Source organism: Silene latifolia, chromosome X (genome assembly GCF_048544455.1).
Source record: "Silene latifolia isolate original U9 population chromosome X, ASM4854445v1, whole genome shotgun sequence".
Lineage (NCBI taxonomy): Eukaryota > Viridiplantae > Streptophyta > Magnoliopsida > Caryophyllales > Caryophyllaceae > Silene > Silene latifolia.
In genome coordinates, this window is record NC_133537.1 from 102889315 (window position 1) to 102915439 (window position 26125).

The 26125-nt window shown below is 37.5% G+C and overlaps 1 protein-coding gene across 1 annotated transcript; it reads right to left on the reverse strand.

The window, feature by feature from the left end:
- Positions 1-21148: 21148 nt before the first annotated feature.
- LOC141617993 (uncharacterized) lies at positions 21149-21748 on the reverse strand. The gene has a single exon (XM_074435117.1). It carries the CDS (start codon positions 21746-21748, stop codon positions 21149-21151), a length of 600 nt encoding a protein of 199 aa, XP_074291218.1.
- Between the last annotated feature and the right edge of the window lie 4377 nt (positions 21749-26125).

Genomic DNA, 26125 nt, shown 5'->3' on the forward strand with positions numbered 1-26125 from the left:
AACGACCAAGAAATGAGTGAGTTATGACTGTTTTACGAAAACTGGACAGGCTGAGAAATGCGTAGGTACTCGATCGAGTAGCCTTGGTACTCGATCGAGTAGGGGGGTACTCGATCGAGTACGTCAGTTACACGATCGAGTGTCCCTGGTAATTTGTTTTACGTGCTTCTGATCTTCACCTACTCGATCGAGTAAGTCCCTTACTCGATCGAGTGGCCTGAACTCGATCTAGTGACCCCCTGTTTTGGGTCATATGCTTATCTTTTGACATTCGTTGCATATTATGTTTAATTCAAAGCTTTTATATTACTTCTGTATGCACTGTTTTACGTTTGTGTTGGTCCTGAAGCGTAAGTTACCTAACCTTATGGTGTAAAGAGTGGCACCTATGATGAGTGTGAGTTCGATGGGGAGGACATGAGTTATACGTGGTTGTGATAGATAGTTAAAAAAAAAAAAAAAGAAGATCGTTATGGCTTAATTGAGATATAGAACAGGTTTTGTGAGACGAGATGAGTGATATGATTGTGTGTTGGGTAATGTAAATGTAAGTGAATGTGGGCAAGGCATGATGTAAGTTTAAGGAATGTGAGAATGAAAAGATTGAAAGAAAGGATGTGGATAGTAGCAACCTGAGATGTATAATGAATTATGGAGGGAGATGGTTAGAAATAGTGTTGAGTAAGAATATATGTAATGAAAGGTCGTTTTAGAGGAACTGAGAAGAGTGGTTTATAGCGAACTTAATGGGACATGTCGCGACGTGGATTTGCAGATAGTGACTGAGTTTGGAAATTTGTGTTATCCAGAGACGAAAATAATGTGTGATTTCCTTGGGTAATTAACGGTATAAAAGAATTTTGATTTCTAGAGATGTAAAAAGGGAGATGTAATTGTTTGAACATTAAACGTTGATTTTTATGGATCAGTGGCAAGGGTGATTAATGGCATAATAAGAGAACATTTTATGGTAAGGAAGAGTGAGATAATATCGATAAGAAATAACGGGATTGGAATTGTGGAGCAATGAGAAAGTGATCGGAGCACTAAAGAGTTAGGAAGAAGTAATAAGGAGTTGAATGGTTAATTGTTTTAGTCGAGTGTAAAAAAAAAGGGAGTAAAACTAAGAAAATGTTCACCGGAGTTGTGTGATATAAAAGTAAGGAATCGTCAAGATGCATGATACTATCATGAGGAATTGAATTAATGGTTATATAGGAGTTTCGGAATAACATGATTAGTCTTGAGTTTTGAGGAATTAAGGAAAGTAAGAAGTTGGTAGAATATCTGCAGGATATGAGATTTTGGTGGAGAGTTAACTGATGATACAATTAAGAATAGTATTGGGAATTATGTTGAGGTAATTTTGGTTGATGGATTTGATGCTCGTTATTGGGGATGATAACCAAAGATAGGGAAGAAACGGTGATGTTTAGAGATGAGTGTAAGAAGTTGATGTACGAACGGTAGTTGTGTGGAGGAGTTGTCTCTAGTGGTTAAGGTTAATGATAAATAGGAAAGATGGCAATTCTAAAAAGGCTGATTTTGTAGAGATTGAATTGATAGGTATGGTTGTGAGGAAGTATAAGACATAGTCTTAGGAGGCGGTTTCTCCTAGTGAGTGTTAGCTGTATAGTTAAGTGTGGCAGAAGGTGAGGGTTATGCGAATGGAAGAATGTGATGAGGGGCATGCGAGTTAAACTCGGGCTGATGGTAACCTTTGTTGAGTGGTAACTTACGTGATCGGGATTGATTGGTTGGATGTGATTATGGGTCTATGTTATATATAAATGTTTGTGTGAGGTTCGACCTCACAAAAAAAAAAAATGGTATGGTGTGATAATTATAAAGTTGTTATCGAATTTTCCGTAATACATGTTGGATACGAGAACGTAATGGAATGATGTTTAAAAAGGTAATAATTTGACTGTTTTGGCATGACTAGTTATGCTTGTCTGTATTCATGGTACATGTCAATCTGTGATATGGTAAGGGGATGATATTCACGAGGTAATTATCTGTTTAATTCATAAAATATGTTGTGTTATGATTTAGTAAAGCGGATTTGGGTAAGTTTTTCTTGTCTGAGAAATTATTCCGAGTCAGTATTTATGGGAGTTGTATGCAGTTGTGATGACTATCGATGTGGTTGTTGTGCCTCGGGTGGTGATCCGGGCACGGTACATAGTGTTGTGATGCGAGTATTTTCGCACTGCGGTGTGGCTATTGGTGGCGGTGTTGTGATGCCGTCACCGGTTGTGGTGGAGTAGGTGGGATGATTATGATTCAAGTTTCGAAAGTACATACCAGTCATACATAGAATGTTGTTTTGTTTGATGTTGCTTCCTGTGAGTTTCAGTTTGTACAGATAGACAGTTGTTTTGTTATTGATGTTTCTTACCAGGTTAAGTTGGGAATGAGGGTAGAATATGATATGAAATAGAGTGGTATATGTTTTCGCTGTTGTCATGGTATAGTGATATTCTGTTGATAGGACACGGTTGTGAGAGGTTGTTACAGTAATTTTGATCTTGTTCTAGATAAGGCTTTAGTGGACATGGTAATGGCAAGTGATTCGTAGAACATGTGTGGTAATGATCTGATATATGCAGGTGGTTCATAATCCTTTGTTGAGACAGTGAGTGTAGGGCGTTGAGTAATTAGTGTCGTGTTAAGTTATGTATGAGGCTTGCGGTAATAAAAGAAAGGAACTTGAGGATCTAGTGTGAGTGTACGTAACAAGTGTGGATCGTGAGTTATGCTTTTGGCGGTAAGAGTTTTATGTAGTTTATATAGAGAGGTGTGTCATGTTGCGGTAATAGGGAACAAGTGAAGTTTTGGGTTAAATTAAGGATTTTGTGGTATAGGTTAGGTGGTGTGACGAGAGAAGTGAAGTATGAGAGTTGTTTAAGTAAGTGAGCCTTGGGTAGGTGCATGGCGAGTGTTTAGATTATAGGTGGTTATCTTTGACATGCGATGGTGATGAGGATTATGAAAAGATATATCTAGGATTTAGTATTAGTGAGTTACGAGGACGTAACATTTATCTTAAGAGGAGTAGGAGGCGATAAAAGAGAGTTTCATGGTGGTGCATGTTGTAATATAATTGGAAGTAGAGTGTTAGCGTAGCGTAAAGGAGGGATTTGTTTTGTGGATAATACTTATAAAAGGCCATGGCCGTGCTTGTAGTAGTGTGATGCTTCGGAGTATGAGAATATTTTATATAATGTTGACAGTTGGAGGATGATGTTATGAGTCTGAGTAAACTTCGAGGACGAAGTTCCTTTTAAGGGTGGTAGAATGTAACATTCCGTTTGATGTTTATGAGTGTCTTGATTTTGGATTTGATAGTGGATGATATTATGGAGCTAGCAGTGTTAGTGGATGGTGGTTGGTTATGTATGAAGTTGGTGTCGTGAGAGATATATATGTGGTGGATACGATATCGTGAGTCATGTTAAGGAAGTAAACATAGTTGGTGGAGTGGGTGTTAAGAGGTCATGTTTTATGTTTGGTCGAGTTTTTGAGTTCTTAGTTATGTTGTTGTGTCTTGGTCGAGTTAGTATGGTTGTTTTTAGAGTATGGGTGAACTTCGGGACGAAGTTCTTTTAAGGAGGGAAGACCGTAATACTCCGTATTTATAAGTCTTGGGGTACTCTATCGAGTAGGCCTTACTCCGTCGAGTAAGGGTAAGTTGCGTTTTAGAAAAGTTTCGACTGTAGGGTACTCTATCAAGTAGCCTTAGGTACTCGATAGAGTAACAGGGTACTCTATCAAGTAGCCTTAGGTACTCGATAGAGAAGGGTACTCTATCGAGTAGCCTTAGGTACTCGATAGAGTAAGGGGGTACTCGATCGAGTAGCCTTGGGTACTCGATCGAGTAGCCGGTTTTACGGGGAGTTTTTTCGGGTTTTGTTAATTATGCGATTAAGGTATATAAGCTTTGTCGTCATTATTCTAAATCACTTTTGCAAAATCTAAATTACTGTTTAAGAGAGAAAGCAAGCAAGTTCTTCATCCTAATCGCATTATTAGCAATACCCGGAGTTTGGAAGGTCAGTTCTGAGCGTTGATTATACCGTTGAGTTCCTTGCGTCGACGGTAAGATCTATGTACCCTTTTTATTGTCTTTCCTTTAAGTTGGTTAAACCCTAATCTAGGGATTTGGGGGGTTTTGAGTAGTTTGTGATTTGGTAGCATTTGTATGTTGTATGATAGGAGGAGGTTTCGTAGAAGAGCCTTTTTGAGACAGCTGTAGAGACCGTCTGATAGTTGTGCTTTCCAGGTCGGATTTCCTACTCAGTATTAGTCCCATAATGGGTTGATTGTTGATGTGTTGAGATTGATTGTTTAATATCGTAGTTGCATTGTGACGGTTGTGATTGTGATTGTGATTGGTTGTCTCTGGTTCTCGAGATGATTCTCGGCTGAGTGGAGTCACTTGCGGGAGTGGCTTCACGCCCTAGTTTCGCCCTTCGTGGAACCCGCCACTGAAGGGGATGTGCACATTAATGGACAGGGTTATCGCTCACTATGTGGAGCGGGGATTTGGTGGGTACGGCTGCGGTCCCCATCGGCGGTGGTCGATGGTGGATGATCGGTGATTGAGACGATTGGAATTGGTTGGTTGTGTGTGTTTGACAGTTAAGCTGTCTGTGTATCTTATTGTTGATATATATATGTATAAATTGTGTGATTAGTACTGACCGCGGTGTTGTTTTGTAAACCTGCGGTGATCCATTCGGGGATGGTGAGCAGATATTGAGCAGGTATGAGATGAGTACTGGGATAGCTGGGATCGCCACGACATGATGATAGGAGTCTTCCGCTGTAGCTTATTAGTTATTTACATTTCAGTTAGAACAGTCAGTTTGAGAACATGTATTGCACTTTTGGTTTGGTTTTGAGAATTGTAACTCTTCACTAAGTATTTATATTTAAACGTTGATTCTTCATTGTTTATTTGATTATCATTGCCTCGGGCAACCGAGATGGTAATGTCTTCATACCTGAGTGGTCCTGGTAAGGCACTTGGAGTATGGGGGTGTTACACATAAATCCTCATATGTGCTCGGATTTTCTATAATATGTGCAACCTCTTCACACACAATGGAACATCCCGTCAAACACTGAAATCGCTCATTGGATTCTATTCGAGAATTCATGACGTTTCTATTATGGCTTACCAATCAATCATCATGCTCTTATGCATATGATTCATAATTGGACATGTACATGATTATTCTAATGGCGGAAACATTTGTTACTAATAATCATGAGATCAACCGTTCATAGGTTCAATGAACGACCATGACTGCTAATGGCAATTCCATTTTCATCTACATGAATAACCTATGTGAATGTTGATACGATGTGTATCTCTTAATACTAATCCAAAATCCCTTGATGTAATTGGATTCATCATAGTCCATTTTCATCCAGAATTGAAAACTCAAAAGGCTTCTTTATGAAAGAAGCTATTAGCTCGTCATTCTTTATTGAGTGATGAGTTGTAAACATTCAAAGGATGATAGCTCCCACTAAATTCCATGTCTTCACATGAGAATTTCCTAACTCCCACTGAATTCTACACATTTCGAAATTGACTTCTCAATCGAAATTTATCAAGAATTGAAATATAAATTGCATTGTCAAGTTATTAGGATAAAACCATATATGTTCCCATCATATCCTTTCAAAATACCTATTTTGAAGTGGTCTCATCTTAACCTTACGGAAAGAGATTTTAAATCTACAACACACTCATGTCATAACGATGTGTAGCAATGTCATTATTCCAATATAAATAATATCTAGAATACGTCCTTCGCAAATACCCTTTTGGAAGGAGGTTTAACCATTTCATAATGAGGTTAAGCAATGACATTTGCGTGGTTAAAACTTTGGCCATTGAAGTTATCGGTATATCAATCTTTGCAACTCGATCATGACTAGTATGTTACTATGATTCATTTAGGCTCTTAAGTAAATCTCAAGGTTGAAACTATTGGTCAAATATTTCATAAACTTAGTCAAAAACTTGTTAAGACTTTACATTAGTCATTTTTCTTCCAAAACTTTCTTTTGGTCTCCTCGTGTAGTTATCTTGAGAATATACTCTTATGATTACTTCACTTGGTCTCTTTAGTCATATAGAACTAACTTGAGACCATAGATCTCATCTATTCGGCATACTATGTAAATAGATATACCTTCATTCAAATCATTCTCTCTTGCGTAGATCTTCATATACACAAGTACACAATTTTATCTTGCCTTGTGTGTTGTGTCCTCATTTTTCTCCCACTCTATCTTTAGAATAAATACACTATAGATTCAAAGATAGCATATGAGACACAAATAATGATGTTGAAGTATAAGGAGAACTATCTCATAGATAGACTAATAGTTATTGATTTCATATGTGTACTTGGTGATTGACATTCCTTTAAGAGAGTTCATAGACTCAAAATCGCTTTATAAATGATCATACACAAGCCTTAAGCATGTGGACATATAATGAAACCCGTCATTATATTTGTCTATTAGATCACTTTAAGTGAATAATCTTATGTTTCCTAGAACAAGCATTTAAACATGAATTTTCAGAACATAAAAGGATAAATGATAAAACGGGTGACTTGGGTTGCAAACCAAGTCACCATCATCCAAAATACAAACCATTATCCAAAATACATTTCCATGTCGAACACGGAAACTTAAAGTTCTAAAAAACCAAAACATAATTTAAAATAAGACAATGAAAAGCAAGGCTCCATGAAAGCTATCCCTAGCTTCTTGATGGTTTCTCATGCTTGCTTTTCCTTTCCCTTGTCTTTGCTTGGTGGAGGCCCTATTTACCATAAAAAGAGAGATACATTATCACAACTTTGCATCATAATACCATAGTTGAATTAGAAACATAAAAGAAGGTTAGTCATTTACCTACTGGAGTGATGTTTCCAGCCTTAATGTCACCAAGGTATTTGGAACAATTTCTTTTCCAATGTCCCATACCATTACAATAATGGCATTTATCAAGAGGACCCTTCTTGATCTTTGAGGTGCTAGCTTCACAAGGCTTAGCTTTGGTGAATGTGGGAGCTTGCTTTTTACCCTTTCTTCCACTCTTCTTGAATTTCCCCTTACTCTTAGTGCTTATGTTAAGCACATCCTTTGGTGGGTTCACATTTAACCCCATGTCCCTCTCGGCTTGCACAAGTAACTTATGCAATTCCTCAAGAGACACATCCTTGTCTTGCATGTTAAAATTCACCCGGAATTGCACATATGCCTTGACTTTGGACAAGGAGTGTAGAATCCTATCTACGATGAGTTCTTTGGGGATTTCAACCTTTTGAATTTTCAAGGTCTCGACAAGCTCCAATAGTTTGAGCACATGAGGGCTAACCTTTTGGCCCTCTTTGAAGTCGAGATCAAAGAATGCCACGGCCGCCTCATATTGGACGATCCGCGGAGTTTGTGAAAACATGGTCACAAGTTTGGAGTAAATCTCATTAGCATTGCCCATTTTAAAGGTTCTCCTTTGGAGGTCCGCCTCCATCGTAAATATCAAGACATTTTTCATTGCGGCGGACTCCTTTTGGTAAGCCTCATATGCTTCCCTAGTGGCCGCGGTGGACCTAGTGGAGGGTTCGGGTGGAGAGGCCTCGGTAAGGTAACGAAGCTTGTCGTCACCTTCGGCGGCTAATTTGAGTTGGGCATCCCAATCGGAGAAATTTGACCCATTCTTTTCAAGTTTACATCGATCCATAAAGGATCGGAGCCATGACGAACTAGCGAGAGGTGTGGCGTTAGGAGTTGGTGTTGGTGTTGCCATTTGTAATGAAAAAGAAGTGGTCTACAAAACAAAATATAAGGAGTAAAACAAATGTCGTTTTAATAATACTCGTAAAAATGTATGATTTAAACAAGTTTTAGGCATTTTTCTAGTGACCTCTACCCAACTAGATAAATGATTCCAAGACCCAAATTCATATCGACTTAGGCACGGTATGGCCGATTCATCCTTTATCAATATAAATCGGTGGATTAACGTTTAATCGATTCTACTTTTAGAACTCTTGGTCGATAATATTACATTAACAATTATCTTTAGCCCAAAACACATTCGACAAGGGCACGGTAGGGCCGATACATCCCTTATCAAAAACTTTTGTTGAGTTCAATCCAAATTTCGAATAAATGTGTCCATGATCCAAATCCATATCAACTTGGGCACGGTAGGGCCGATTCATCCCTTATCAACATGAATTCGGTGGATTAACATTCATCACCCACTTCCCCTACGTAACAAGGTTTGTACCCCGGTAGGGTCGAGTGCACTCCCTCGCGAAATAGGTTTTCATGGTTTCTACTATTTGGTAAGGCTATGTCTCAATTGATTGTTTTAGCGAGAGGTCATGTCAATTTATTATCTATCACGTTTTAAGTGAACTAAAGCGGTGAACAACGATAATTCTAATTGACACGGTCGATAAACTCGATAAAAAGATAATGCATGTTTTAGTTATGGCGATTTAGCGATGCATGCGACATAAAATAAAATGCAAGCATAAAAATAAATAAATCCTAGTATGGCCTTTCCTAAAATAGAAAAAAACTATTTAACTATTACATATTCGGAAACCAACTCCATTGGTCCCTTGAACTTCGGTTGTGGCACGCATCTCGAGGTAACACCGTCTTTATGTATCGCCATTCTTGAAGAAATCCGTCTTTGGGAACTCCGGAATGAATAAAATTACATAATAAATTACATAATTTCCTATTATACATTTGTAACTTAAAATAAAATAAATCTATTAAATTACAAAACGGTGATACGAGATCACAATAAAAATTACAACCGAATCGATATTCCCATACATTTCGGGAAATACCAATTAAAATCTAAGGCCATACTAAGTAAAATTAGATAATTCAAAATTACATATATTAAAATTATGACAATCATAAAGGAAAAATGCAGCATTATAATATGTATGAACATGCTCAATTTTATGCTAAATCGCCTTTAATTAGCCAATATCGTATATTACTCGGTTTTTACGGATTTGCGTGATTTCAACATTTTTATAATCATAAAAATACATAAACTCATATTTATGCATAAGTTAATTACCCTAACCTCTTAGGACTCAAAATTTAGTCTTCACTAATAATTTGACCATAATTAACCCATATTTTATAAAATTGTTCATAAATGGACCAAAAATTACAAAAATAAGCTATAAACTTCAAATAAATCACAAAATTTCAAATAAAGTCAAAATTTGAAATTTAAACTCATGAACATTCTGGAAAAATACCATGACACTCATAATGTTCAAAAACTTAGGTTAAAAATTTCGAAATGTTTTCCGGAAAAACAATGTTGCGGTTTATCGATTTTAACTAAAATAATCATAAAAACATGGAAAAATTATATTCATTAACTTTTCAATTTTATTAATTTTTCACTAATAATGTCACTATTTATGCTATTTTTCTTCAAAAATCCATAAATCATGCAAAAAGACTTCTTTATAGCCAATTATTTTACACACATCTTGTAAAATTGCATGTGACAACATATTAATTTTCTATGACCAGATTCGAAATTTAACTCATATTAACCTATTTTTCACCTAAATCCGAATTTAATAATGAAAAATCCATTTCTCGAGCATAACAAGTCCAAAAATTATGAAAATTTACAGGTTATCTCAAAATAATATATGTGACAACATATCCAAAACTCAACTGAAAATTCGAAGTATAGCTAATTTTAGACCAAAAATGACATTTTTACTCATAAAATCATATTTAAATGCCATTATTGTATTATATGAACAATAAAATCCGTAAATATAACAAAAATATCCTAAAACATTTTAGGACCAGAAATATTAACATGCATGGATTAATTTCGTGATATCTCATAATAACACAAATTTTACAAGTTTTATATGTTATTCTTATAACTCTGAAAAACTTTTAACCGATTTGCATGCAAACAACCGTGGCTCATGATACCGATTGAAGGAAATGTAGATCTTTATACACAAACATACTCATATATGTTATAAATTAATTTGTCATAAAATTAAATATGGATTTTATGCATGCAAACAAATGATAAAATAGACGAGAAATCATGTTCTTACAATGGGTATTTCGGTTTTATGGGCACAAAAGAAATCTCCTTTTCTTTTGTTCTTGTGCTTTCCTATGATGGAAGAACCAAGATCCAAGTATAGGATCTCTCCTTAGGATTAATACCCAAAGCTTACCCTTAATTTAATTAATATTACATGAACTAGTACAATATTAATTAGAAGAAAATTGAACCAAAATATTATGTAACACTTTCAATATTTCGGTTTTATGAAGGAAGAAGAAGAGAGCTTTTTATCTCTCTAGAAAATCTTATTTTGGATTAGTTGAAGAATGAATAATATTCTCAATTACAATTTGAGTATAAGGTAAAAAGGAGAGGAAAAACCAATTGGTTTTTCCCTCTAGAAAACCGGGTGGGAGAGAGGCAAAGAGGAGCCAATGCATGCAAAAATTGTTCTTCACAATAAACAATAGTGTTGCATGGCTAGAGACTAGGGTAATCATCATGCCCTCCACTAATTATAATCAACATATAATTAGCTTAAAAACTCCTCTAATTTTCGGCACACTTGATAATATGGAATCCATATTATTTTGTCAATTGTCAATATGTCACATGTCATATGTAACATAAATTTGTTATGTAATTTTTAACATATTAAAAATCAACGTATTAATAAAAATACGTCATAAACAAAAAACGACTTAGTAATTCATAATTACTTGTACCAAAATATTTCACCGTTTATAAATCACAACAGATTGTATTTATAATAATTCATTCAAATTTAATTGTTACCTTAAACAATTATTTCATCCGAGTAATGATACGATTCAATTACTCGCATCAGTATCTTATTTAATCACATTTCAATATGATACGTAAATTTTACTTCAAAATCGTCTAGTCAATTTTCAAATAATTTAATTAACTCGTAACATTATACGATTAATTAAATAATCAATTAAGAGTGTTGCCTTATAGGTATGACCTAGGGGATCAACTGATCACCACCGTCGACACAAACGTAATGTCAAACTCTAGTCACCCAATCATTACCGATATATGTTGACCATTGATAAGAATAATATTACTTCCCAATTGTATTCTTTATAATGAGATTTAAACATGTGATCATCATGATCAACAGTCGTGATCGCATTATTGTCGGAGGACACATATTCCAACATTTGGAACACAAAACCTTAGATAAAGATCTAAGAATCCTAACATATTGTGCGTAGCTTTCTTAAGTGATCCTAGAATGGTTTTAAGTAAGCATTAAAGGATTATACCACTACTACAGATACAGGCTATAACAACGGTCAAAAACCGTTGTTATATAAAAAAGCGGACGTTGTTAAAGCGTCCGTTGTAGAAGGTTTTAACAACGGTTGGTTTACTTAAGGAAACCGTTGTTAAAACTATTAACCACGGTTTTATGTATAAAAACCTTTGTGGAAAGTGTGACATAATTTTGGGGGGAAAGTTATAACAACGGGTTTTAATATACAAAACCGTTGTTATAACTAAAGACAACGGGTTGTTTTAAAATAACCGTTGTTGTTTGTTCTTAAAAAATAAAAAAAAAATTAAATTAAATATTAGATGCATGCATAATTACGGCTTGTTAGAATTCCGATGCATGCATTATTACTGACATCACTGTACATATGAACGGATAATATGGAATGAGAAGGGTTAGTAATAGGATTTGAAGCAGCATTATTGAGAGATATGATGATGATTATGGCACAACTTCCTAACATATATATTAATTAAAAAGCAATTAACTCAACCCACACATTGCTTAGTATAAATACATTGCATATCTCAACTAACATTTCCATTATCTCATATATTCATCTCCAAACTCTAACTGCTAAAACAAACTCTACTTAATCTTTCAAATCAAACTCAAAAAACTCCAACAAAATGAATGATTTCATCCTTACGACTCTTACCATGATCGAGAACAACAACAACTTCATCCGCCGGTTCCTCCATATTGAGAAAAGTTTCAGGAGCTACCTTGCGGAAGCTCGATCCGCACTGAAGCACGCCAAAGAAGATGGCTTGACGGAGCGGCGCGATTGCAGCTGGCTATATGACGATATAGCAACTGCTGAACGGAACCTCCAAATAGCCAAGGAGGAGAGGACGGATACGATAGAGCAGAATAAGATCCTCCATGAAAATATAAGAATTGCATTTTTACATATGTAATTTTTTTTTTAATTTATGTATTTATAAATATATATATATATATATATTAATTATGTTTATCTTACTTCTTCATCTTGCTTCTTCATTGTTTTACTAACTAATTATGCGAACAATACTTAAACAAATAACATAATGGTCGATAAAAACACATACATGCAAAAGAAATAAATAGAAAAAGAAAATAATGACGATGAAACTAACAAAGTGATGGCGAGATTTACCGATAAATACGAACGTAATAGACGATGAAATCACAGTGACGGCGAGAAGATAAAGCGACGATGAGAAAGAGAGAAATAGAGAAAGAGAGAAAGAGAGAAAGAGAGTGTGTATGTGTTTTGTGTTTGTTTGTCTGCTGTGTTTGTGTTTGTGTTTGTGTTTGTGTATTAAGGGTTGTGTTTTGTGGCTGCAGCAGACTTCTGTTTGTGTGGTTTATAGTATGGAAGGTATTGACAACGGTTATTAAACAACAACCGTTGTGAAATAAGTTTTAACAACGGGTGTAAAAAACACCCGTTGTTAAATATGTTTTAACAACGGGTTTCAAAAATAACCGTTGTTATTACTTTTCACTAACTTTGCGCCAATTTTGCGCCAAATTATTAACAACGGTTGTGCATGTGTGACCCGTTTTTAAAACTAATAACAACGGTTTTTAAACCATACCCGTTGTAATTGATTTTAGTAAAATTCGCGCCATACATTCTACAACGTCTATTATGATTTTCGTGAATAATCGTTGTTAAAGGGGCGTTGTAGTTGCCTGGATTTGTAGTAGTGTACTTTTCGTTCATGTGATAATAGTGAATGGTTTCATTCACATGATTGAAGAATCATGATTATACATGAAGTTAAGTAGGAGCCAGAATCATTTTCCCATGTCTTATATGTTGATAACATATTATTTATTGAGAATAATGTACCAATGCTCTCTTCTGTGAAAGAGTGATTGGAGACTTGGAAAGGGGTGCAAAGTATTCTAGATTTTGAATCTATGTGAGAGAATATTGGCATAGAGTTGAGAGACTTATGAGGATAAGATCTTTCGTCTCTGTTGTACATCAACAAGGTTGAATAAGCTATTCATGTTGATGAAAGTGGAATTACTATGATGGAGTCATAGTCATTCACCGAACCTATTAAGTTGTTGATTACATGAAATCGATTTCTAATGTTTCCGCCATTAGAATGATCATGTATGCCAACAGACGCACATGCCATGATGTGATATATGCTAAGAGCATGATATGTCGATAACGAGATAATTCCCATGATATGGCTTGTGAAAGCCTTAAAGAACATGTAACACCTCGTAAATTTGAAGACCTTTATTTTATTTTAAAAGTAATATTTTAATCCATTTTAATTTAATATTAATTTATTTGAAATAATAATAATTTGATAAAATATAATTTTTATTTTAGTTTGAAGTAATGTAATCACTTTTGATAGTTTAGCAATATTTAAAAATAATTTAAACTATATTTAAACCTTTTACTTTGATAAAATAGATTTTGATAAAAGTCGTAATATTGGGATTTTCCCATTTCTTACGGTCGTTGGGTAAACGAGTTTGGATATTGGGCATATCAGTACTTAATCTTTTAGTAAAATCGTGTTTAAGAACTTTAATATTCTCGGAAATCGCGTTCGACGAATATTTCTAATTACCGTCGAAGCAAACCCAAAACGTAAACAATTGACCAACCTCCCCATGTCATTTGGACCGGCCATCTCCCTCCATTTGTCTCCTCTTTCAATTTTCAGTTCCTCCATTCTCAATTTATCTCCTCCTTCTCTCAAACACCAAAAACCTACCAAAAATCCTCCTTACAAACCCTAAATCCTTCATAATTCCTCCATTTCTCCACCAAATTTCATAAAAATTATATGCTTGGAATCCTCTTTTCATTCCTCATCTCCTAGTAAGCTTTATTTTCATTTCCCCCAATTTTTGTTTTAAAGCTCATCTTTTAGGGTTTCGAATTTAAGCTTAATAATTGTGTTTTTGTTGTTCTTATAGGTGAAGAATTTGAAGATGAGTTAGGTGACTCATATGTGGTTGAAGATGAAGAGTAATTTTGGGTTTTAGAAGCTTTCTCAAGTTATTAATTGTCTCTTTGCTAGCTTAAGGTAACTATTTCGAGTTACTCGACGATTTAATGTCACATAGATGTTGTGTTTGTTCTTTGTTAAGTGTTTAGGTGATTGATAATGTGTTAGTTTCGTTTTTCACATGACTTGTGTTGTTAAAGTTTACTAATTTGTGGTTATTTCATATACTTGAGTATTGAAACAAAATGGGTATTGTTGATTGTTGCTTGAGACGGTATTAAATTGAGCTTGAAACGGATTTTGGTAGGAAAAAGGGAAAAGGGGCGGAAAAACCGCCCAAAACAGCCCATAAAGGGGCGCGGCAGACCCGGTGGGTCCGGCCCGGATTTTGACCCGTCACTTTGGGTCGGGTCTTGGGTCTATTGTTTGATGTTTTGGGCCTATGGTTCATGTTTTGAAGTATGTTGGTATTTTGGCATGTAGGAAATTGTTTAAGTTAATATTTCCGTTGAATTGGTTATTTTATAAGTTGGCATATTTTCTCTATGTCAATAGTTTTCACATGATAGAAATTAAAAATGGCAAGAGTATGACATTGGGGTAAATTCCGCGATGTGGGCCAAAATGGGCCAAGACTCTGAGCTGGGCCAATTTGACCAAATGAGTTTGGTCAAGCTAGGTTTAAACCGGTCAGCCTCGATTTGACCGATGACCCGTCGCAGGACTAGGGTCGAGGATTTGTCTTTGAGTATGATTGTCTTTTCATATGTTGGTTGTTGGATGAATTGGTTTCCTTATACTTGAGTCTTCTTGCCTTGTTGGCATTTTAGCTTATCCTCATGAATTATGAGATTAACGGTTCGCTGAGTTTTGGATTACTAATGAGATTGTGGATATTGTTGTATTGTCAGCTGAATTTACATTTTTGTAGTTTTTCACAAGGAAGGATGTTATCCTAGAGTCCTTGATTTGAGTATAAGTATTTATGTTGCCAGTTTAGACTCTTTGCCCCTCTTATGGTTAAGTGGGTGTCCAACTTGTCTTGTGTGGTGTTGGTATCTTAGACCATCGTCATAGATAGGCCCTTATAGTCTTTGACGAGTGTATGTTCACCGCTTAATAGCCTTTGTGTCTTAGCTTGGTGGGTTTATATCCAAGTTAGGGTATGACTTCCTGACGTACTCTTAGAAGTACGTAGTCAGCTTAAGTACTAGCCAACCCTTTGATGGACTCCTTAGGGGTACTCATGTGTTGTTATCATGGGTCTTGGATGCGGTAGTTTTCCACATGTCGCTAGGTCTGCGCAGGTTTAGGACTAGGGTGTTTACCTTACCTCGTGGTATAGACTCGAGTTACAGAGTGACTATTGACTGTACTAAGAACTTATGCCTGTCTCTAGATATATTGTCCTTTCTTGTTTGATGATTCTATGAATCATAGAAGGTGAGATGCAAGCCGGCTATGGTCGATAGAGTTTGGATTCCTGGATGTTATGTGATTCACATGATAGTGTAGCATGAGTCGGTCTAGTATTCACATGCTAGGACTATGTGTTGTTATATTGTTGTTCACATGATAAGCACGATTGTCTAGCATCTATATGCTAAGGCTATGTGTTATTCATATTCATATTCTTATGTTTACATGTTATATTAATTATGACATTTCGTGGTCGGGAGAACTCGGAGTTACTCCCCACCTTGTGATTGCTTTCGTATTTGTATAAAATGCGATCGACAGGTATGGTGATGCTTATATGGGGTTCATGGACGAGCTAGCGAGCAAAGTAACCTTGGGACTTACTTAGATTTGGTTTTATTTGTAGAGACTCTTATACGAGTTTTTATGTCACATACATTTTAGGGACATATGTCTCCCTCTTTATATTTGGTTGTATAACTTTGCTATTCGCGACTTTAGAGATGGTTATGTTATGAAACTTCTATTTAGACCTTGTATGTTTTGACACCTTTCAATTTGGATATCTTTATAACAGGTTCAGGTTTTAAAAATTACAGGTTTTTACCCAAATGTACAAACATATCCATGCAGTTTTATTCTAGAATTACGTGTTTACTTTTCCGCAATGAATAAGGGTGTCGCAGTAATCAGATAATTGTAGTCTGAATTTTTTTAAGTCGACACATATTATTCCGAACCAATATTATTATTTCAAATAAATTAATATTAAATTAAAATGGATTAAAATATTACTTTTAAAATATAATAAAGGTCTTCAAATTTACGGGGCGTTACAGAACATCCTTGAGATTCTTGAGAAGAAATAAGGATTCGTTCATATGTTTGGATGATAAACTAATTTATGTGTTGAAGGGTTACACAAACTTTAGTTTCCAAACCAAAAGGGATTTGTTGAAATCTTAGGATGTCTTATTGACTAGGGAGTAAGAGACTAGAAAAGTGTTTTAGCTTCGCACATTGCAAATTCTACTAAGGCAATCTAAGTAAATTGTGATAAAATGGTCAACGTAGAGAACGAGAGTAGATTCCTCTACCAATGACTTTATCACAAGTTATGTGATAACAGTGGGGGGCATCTTTCAAGTTAAAGAGCCCAAGTCTGGTAAGAAGACTAGACAAATACTTAGAGATAATTCAAGTTATTAGAAATAACATTGAATAGAAGGAAATATCAATTGACAAAGTTGGAATATATGGGTATAGGGTATATCCACTTGCCAAACTTTTATTGCATTTTAACTAGTGTAAATGGTACACTAAAGATTATAAGATATGAAGTAGTAATAGTGTATTGTCTATTCATATGTGATAATCGCATTTATCGTTTGAGTTTTATTAAACTCACACCTTACTGTGTTAAATCCAAATGGGTTATAGAGACAAATTGAACCCCATTAAAGTGAACTGGATTGACATGGTATTCGCCCCTAGTTACTTATATGAGGTGACGTCTCGAAGTGACTAGAGTGTGATGCGATTGATGGCAAGTTCAAGTGCCATAGAGTTATATGGGATGACTAGTCGATCACATAGGCGGTGTATGGGACACTCGTCGGGCGATGACCGCTTATAGGGTTCTGGTAATTCATAAAGCCTGGTCGTGGCAAGAGCTACTATAGTATTCTTGTGAGTCAATTCTTTTGACTAGAGACTATTCGCCCAAGTTGGCACAAATTTCTGATTAGCTTTGATTTATACTCTACGGCTGTCGTAAATGAAGTCAAACTGGGTATATTTTGGGTTATGATGAACTGTGGCTGAATGAAGGGAGTAGTGCGATAGGAATTGTCCACCTCTTGTCAGGGTTCTTTGAAATCTCAAGGCCACTCGAGGAGTAGTTAACTGGAAATGCGTGGCCACGCTCGGAAGGTAACTATGGTAGATAATTCCGGTCAGACAGTTACTCTCCAGATAGAGGAAACCACTCAAGATATGATCAAGTGCAAGTACAACCTGCAAGACACCTTGCATTGAGTGGGAGATTGTAATAGGGCAAGAGAATTGGTGACGCACACTTGTCTCGGACAAGTGGGAGATTGTTGGAAAATGTGTCCTCAACAATAGTGCGATCACATGATTTAATATCATAATTAAATCTCATATAAAGAATACGTAAGGGATGATTCAATTATATAGTCAACTGATCAACATTAATCGGTAACGATTGGCTTGCTAGAGTTTGACGTTCGTCGAGGACGGTGGTGGTCAGTTGATCCCTTAAGGTCACACCTAAAGGATGATGTCCTTATCTGTAAAGTTGATTAATTGTATGACGATACAAGTTAATCAATTCCTTAAAATTGAACAATTCATTTGTGAGAGAGAATATATTTATCTTATTGTAATGGGATTAAATAAGATTTATTTTAGTAATAACAAAGCTTTATTACTAAAATTGTATATTGTTTGAGAAACAATAGAGATAAGAATGAATGGTAGATTATAATTACAAGATGTTGTGAATTATAATTAAATGACCCATTTTATTTATGTGATCAAGCATCACTAGTCAATTTGTTGAATGTAATTTAATTAATTTATATAATGATATTTATGTGATAAATATCCATTAAATTAATTAATAACATGTAAAATACTACATGTGACATATTGTGTGACAAATGACAAATTGACAAAATAAAATGGTAGTCCATTTTAAATGTATATGGACCAAAATAATGAGGATGATGGGTGTTAGTGGGTGAATTATTTTATGAGATAAAATAAGCTAATGATGTCTAACCTATACATAGCCTTACAAGTCTATATTTTGGTAAGAGCAAAAAGAAAAGCTAGATGCCCTTTTGGACATAAGCTACCCGGCCATACTACTCCTTAAGAGTAGTTTTGGTTCATTTTTGCTTATATACAATTCATTCATTCATACATACTACATTGTGACGGAATAATGATGTAAATAACATAAAGGGCAGAATAAAGGAATAATAACACAAGAGATTTTGGTGACGCGGAAAACCCAATGTGGGAAACAACCGCGGGGGGAGTCGGTATCCCGCCTGTTATAACAGAAGCAAGAAAGAACTGATAAAAGAACAATAAAAAGACAAACGCACATATTTACGTGGTTCACTAACGGTGTGTTAGCTACGTCCACATGGCAGAAGGGAAAGAGTTTTATTGATATGTGAGGAGTTTTCAGATTACAGATTCAGACGGTATGACTACTAGGTAGAGGCTTAGAGAGTTTATATAATACTCTCTAAACCTAATACAAAATGACCTAATAAAGGCCCAAGACATACCTAGCCCAATAACAGATACGAAATCAAGGCACAAACCCAACACCGCCAATATTCCTCTATTTGATAATCGGAGAATGAGCACAATATATAATGTATAACGGTCGAATCCTTGCTTGGTAATGGCTCGGAGCTTTTACGTACGAACGGCTGTGAATCGCACGAGGTTTATGAATGATGAACATTATAGTGGCTATTTTGGTTGACTGTGGTGTTTATATGTAGAGTTTTTGTTGGGTTAATTGGGTAATGACTAGTAATTATGGTGTAATGATCGGTTAATGATGACGGCATGATGGGATTCACTTGGGTGATATTTGTTTAGCATTAAGTGGGTTTATAATGGGAGAGTTCACATGATAATGATGAAGCAAATCATTACCTAATGACGTCCAGAAGAATCAAGGCACAAACCCAACAAATCTCTACCTTGACTTGAATTCTCTCACAAAGAGACAGATGTACCAGATGCATTCCCATAAATGTCAGATGTACCAGAAAGCTCTTCTCCCTTCCCCCTCAGATATTGCCCCCAAGAGGGTAATTACAGATTGCGGATATTTAGCAAGTCCAAACAATGTTGGAACTTGCTATGCGGAATCGGCTTAGTGAACATGTCGGTGGGTTATCAGTAGTTCCACTTTGTTCACCTTAATCCTCTTCTCATTTCTCGAGAAAGTGATATCTCACATCTATATGCTTAGTCCTCTCATGATGGACTTGATCTTTAGCCAAGCATATTGCACTAAGACTGTCACAGAATACAATAGCTTGCTCCTGATGTAGACCCAAATCACTAACCAGTCCTTTTAACCAGATTCCCTCTTTAGCTGCTGCGGTCAACGCCATATACTCTGCTTCAGTAGTAGACAAAGTAACTGTAGGCTGCAATGCAGCCTTCCAACTGACGACTGAACCACCAAGAGTGAAATCATCAACAGTCATTGATCGTCTGCTGTCAACATCTCCTGCATAATCAGAATATGAGTACCCTGACACAAGGCACTCTCTATCACCTCCATAAATGAGACCAACATCAGATGTACCCTTAAGGTACCGAAAAATTCTCTTCACAGCTTGTCAGTGCTCTTTTCCTGGATCACCCATAAACCGGCTCACCACACTGACTGACTGTGCTAAATCAGGTCTAGTGCAGACCATAGCATACATCAAACTACCCATTGCACTAGAGTACAGAACTCGGGACATGTACTCCCTTTGTTCAGCTGACTTGGGTGAGAAAGCAACAGACAGATGTGCATTCGATGCACTAGGAGTATTTATGGATTTAGCAATAGACATGCCAAACCTTGCTAGCGCCTTCTGAATATAGCCTTTCTGAGATAAGAAAAGCTCCTTCTTACTCCTATCCCTGTAGATCTCCATTCCTAGAATTTTTCTTGCTGCACCCAAATCTTTCATCTCAAATTCAGCACTGAGAAGACCCTTCAATTTCTGAACATCACACTTGCTCTCTGCAGCTATCAACATATTGTCTATATATAGGATCAGATAAATGAAAGACTCATTCTTTAGCTTGTTATAATAAACACAACAATCATACAGACTCCTTGTGTAGCCAATCTCCAACATGTAGCTGTCAAACCTTTTATACCACTGCCTCGGAGACTGTTTTAGCCCATATAAGGACTTCTTCAGCTTGCAAACATAGTCTTCTTTGCCCGAACTGAAACCGTCCTGGTCGAGTCATGTATATCTCTTCTTCCAACTCTCCATGTAGGAAAGCTGTCTTCACATCTAGTTGTTCGAGTTCTAAATCCTGATGTGCAACTATTGCTAGCAACACTCTGATGGAAGTATGTCTGACCACTGGCGAAAATATTTCATTGTAGTCTACCCCCTCTTTCTGACTGAACCCACGAGCTACCAATCGAGCTTTATACCTTATACCTTCAGCAACAGTCTCTCCCTCTTTCTTATTGAAGACCCATTTACAAGTAACAATCTTTCTCCCTTGAGGCTTCTTGGATAATTCTCAGGTCTAATTCTTTTGAAGGGACTCCATCTCATCTCCCATGGCAGCAAGCCATTGGGCCGATTCAGAACATGTAGCTGCTTCTTTAAAAGTGGATGGCTCATGTAAGCCAGGATCCACCTCCTCAGCAACCTGAAGTGCATAACCCACCATATCTTCAAAACAAAGTCTATTAGGAGGCTTCCCAAAATTAGGCCTGATTGACCGCTCACGGGCCAAACTCTGCTGATTCGGAACTTGTAATGAAGAATCTGATGGAACAGATTTGGATTCGGACTGTAGTGGTTGATCTTCTTCCTGTGGTACACTCTCATCAAGAGTGTCTTGCTGCTCCACCTGTTTATCAACACTACTACTACTATCTGACAACATATAAGACTTCACGGTAGGATTAACCATAGAATTTTCATCAAAGACAACATTTCTACTCAAAATAACCCTACCCTCAGATGGAGACCAGATACGGTATCCCTTGACATCATCCCCATAGCCCATGAATAATCCCTTTTTAGCTTGTGGCTCAAGCTTACTTTCACTAACATGATAATAAGAAGTACTACCAAAAGCTCTTAAAATAGAATAGTCAGCAGACTTACCAGACCACATCTCAAATGGAGTTTTGAGATTCAGACTCGTGTGAGGTCCCCGATTTATCAGATAGCATGCTGTACTAACTGATTCTGCCTAGAATCTTCTTGTTAGTCCAGCATTAGAGAGCATGCACCTTGCCCTCTCCAGAAGTGTCTGGTTTATTCGCTCTGCTACACCATTTTGTTGAGGTGTATCTCGGACTGTACGATGTCTAGCAATCCCTTCATTCTTGCAGAACTCGTCGAACTCAGAACAACAAAACTCTAGGCCGTTATCAGTTCGCAGCCTCTTGACCTTGTTCCCAGTTTGATTCTCTATTAATGCCTTCCACTGCTTAAAGTGAGTAAAGGCCGCGTTTTTGTGCTTCATCAAATAAATCCAAGTCTTCCTGGAATAATCATCAATAATAGACACAAAATATCTGTGACCTCCCAAAGACTCAACCTTAGAAGGACCCCAACAATCAGAATGGATGTAATCAAGTGTGCCCTTGGTCCTATGCACTGCTTTAGGAAACTTGCTGCGATGTAGCTTCCCAAATACACAATGGTCATAAAAATCCAGATTCTTGACCTTGTGACCACACAGAAGATCTTTTTTTGACAGAGTCTGCATCCCCCTTTCACTCATATGACAAAGCCTCATATGCCACAACTTAGTCAAATCTTCTTTATCAACATCCGAGGATGCAACGACAGAACAGTAACCCGACAGAGTAGATCCTCGAAGATAATATAGAGTACCATGCTTGATACCCCTCGAACCACATTCGAACCTTTGCGGACGTTTAGCACTCCACCTACACCTTGAAAGTGAAACCCTTCATTGTCTAACGTGCTTCAGAGATCGATTTTTTGTCATTAGTGGAACATGTCTAACCTCGTTCAATGTACAGAATTTACCATCATGTGTCCTTACCCTGACTGAGCCGATTCCAACTATCCTGCAAACAGCGCTGTTGGCCATAGAAATAGTGCCTCCATCTACCTGTTCATAAGTTGTAAACCACTCCCTGCGCGGACATATATGGTAAGATGCTCCAGAATCTAGAATCCACACATCAGTGTGATGCGTGACCCTATCCGTAACAGAACATAATCATCTTCCTCGGAACCTGCATTTGTTACACCCAGAATGCATTTCGGACTTGTTCTGTTTATCTTTCTTGGGACAATCGAATTTCCAATGCCCCTTCCCTTTACAAAGAGTTACGGACATCGAGGTTTAGGACCTTTAGAAACATAAGAACCAGAATTACCAGAAGTACCAAAAGTACCAAAAGTACCAGCAGAATTAGAAGAACCCGAATAAGAAGGCTTCTTATACTTTTTCTTTCCCGAATTTCCCCGTCCATAACCCCCACGGCCGCTAACCCCGCAGCCCTAATTGTCTGTACCTGTACTAGCCGCCTTATGGCGCAGTTCTCTAGTATGAAGAGACGATCTAACATCTTCTAGAGTAACAGTATCTTTACCAAAAAAAAAAGACTGTACAAAATTCTCATACGATAACGGTAAAGAGACTAACAGAATTAATGCGGCATCCTCATGTTCTACCTTAACATCAATATTACGTAATTCTAGTAAAATTATGTTTAACTGATCTAAATGATCTCGAAGAAGCATACCTTCCTGCATTCTCAGACTAAACAAACGTTGCTTCAGAAGCAGCTTATTGGTCAAAGACTTGGTCATATAAAGACTCTCAAGCTTTTTCCACAGACTGGTTGCGGTAGTTTCCTCCACGACTTCAGTGATGATATCATCAGCAAGACACAACATAAGCGTTGAATGTGCCTTCTCCTCCAGACTGGCCATCTCAGCGGTAGCAGTGGCAGTAGAAGCAGTTGTGCCTTCCGTCTTCTTATCTGAAAGCGGCGCCCACAACCCTTGCTGCTTTAACAGAGCCCGCATCTTGATCTGCCACAGACTCAAACTATTCCTCCCGGTAAAGCGATCGATCTTTATGTTCTTCGCCGACATCTTTCTCGCTGGTCAGAAACCCGAAGGCTCTGATACCAGTTTTTTATAACAGAAGCAAAAAAGAACTGATAAAAAAACAATAAAGAGACAAACGCACAGATTTACGTGGTTCACTAACGGTGTGTTAGCTACGTCCACAAGGCAAAAGGGAGAGAGTTTTATTGATATGTGAGGAGTTTTCAGATTACAGATTCAGACGGTATGACTGCTAGGTAGAGGCTTAGAGAGTTTATATAATACTCTCTAAACCTAGTACAAAATGACCTAATAAAGGCACAAACCCAACACCGCCAATATTCCACTATTTGATAATCGGAGAATGAGTATAATATATAATGTATAACGGTCGAATCCTTGCTTGGTAATGGCTCGGAGCTTATATATACGAACGGCTGTGAATCGCACGAGGTATATGAATGATGAACATTACAGTGGCTGTTTTGGTTGACTGTGGAGTTTATATGTAGAGTTTTAGTTGGGTTATTTGGGTAATGACTAGTAATTATGGTGTAATGATCGGTTAATGATGACGGCATAATGGGATTCACTTGGGTGATATTTGTTTAGCATTAAGTGGGTTTATAATGTGAGAGTTCACATGATAATGATGAAGCAAATCATTACCTAATGACGGCCAGAAGATTTATATATGTGTGACTTGAGTTTTGGTGCTTTGTACGGGGTATTGACGAGCAAAATAGTGTACGCCATCGTTGTAGGTTATGGGTAGGTTTAGGTTTAGTTGTATTCTCTCTTCCCCGAATTATTGATCCCTTCTCCTTATTTCCTGGCTATTTATATAGTGGAAACCCTAACCGAATGATATTCCTTGTATGGCAAGGAATCCTGGTCCTACCATGCTTCTTTCCATAAACACTGCCTTATGTTCTGTTCTCCCTGATCTCCCTAAATTCTCCCTGAGGTCTACAACACGCGGGCTTCCCTTGGTCGTTGGTCTCCTTGGCCCAATTCACCAAATCAGCTCCGATGGACCTAATCCTGTGTTGGCCAGATATGTAGAAATTGACCCAAACAGCCGTATTCGGTCTTCTATCTGTATTTCTCTTCCTTCGGTCCATGGGGCCAACTCCCCCATGTATGACATGGGTTGATTTGCTTAATTAATTATCCACTCGTCTCGTGTCACGTAGCTTAGGCCAAAAAGTGAATTTTGGCCCAAACAGTTTACCCCCAATTTCGCTTCTGAGCTTCGTTGAGGATGGAAATTGACTCTTCAAATTTTATCCGCTATCGTCATTCTACTACTGGAACAAACAGCTACTACCCTTCTGGATTCTTCCGCTGAGACTTTGTTGGAATAAGATGCTGCCATCTCGCCGGAAGATGGCATTGGAACCTTACTAGAGAAGATTGCTGAAACTCTGCTAGGATATACTGCAAAACTTCTCCTGGAACAGGCTGCTGAAACTGCGATGGAGCATGCTGTTGCCAGCCTACTAGGTATGACTCATGTTAGATACATTTGAGATAATTTTGTATCCATGATCTGTACCCATAATTCGGGTGCCCTTATCTACTTGTTTCTGCTGAACCATACTCCGTTTGTCCTGACAGGTTGATATTTGTCACTCCTTAACTCTGCTAATCTGTAAGCTGATGTTCTGAAGATGCCAACTTGTAGATTTCTACTAGCATATTATGCCAGTAAGCGAGTTTCAGGCGAATTTCTACTGAAGGATGCTCAGTTTAACTTTGTGGATGCCAAGATTCTGATGATGGACGTTGGGTTCCTGAAGGCGGACACTGTTGGTTGCTGCGGGAACCAGATGACTAACGCTAGGAACCAGGTGGCGAACATTGGGATTCTGCTGGTTGACGCTGGGGTCCAGACGGCTGATGTTGGGAACCAGACGGCTGATTCTGGGATCAGACAGCTAACTTTGGGAACCAGATAGCTGGCGCTAAGGACCAGACGGCTGACTCTGGGAACCAGACGGCTGATGCTGGGAAACCAGAAGGCTGGCGCTGGGGACCAAACGGCTAATGTTGGGAACTAGACGACTGATTCTGGGATTAGACGGCTGACTCTTGGAACCAGACAGCTGGCGCTGGGGACCATACGCATGGCGTTGGAATCCTGCTGGCGTATTCCAGGAAGCAGATGCCTGACACTAGGGACCAGGTGGCAGATGCTGGAATCTTGCTGGCAGATGCTGGGAAGTAGGTGCCTGACACAGGAATCTTGCTCACAGCTGCTCAGGAGGAATAGTATCCACCTACCCTTACCATCATGTTATCTGGTCACCAAGGGTGAGTCTGGTAGTTGGCACAAGTTTATTGTGCACTTGTCATGTAGGTGATACCGGAAAAATGTTAGTAATGCAATGCATATGCATGCGAGGACCCTCTAATGCATGATAGGGGCTATAGTACGATGTGACTGCAATGT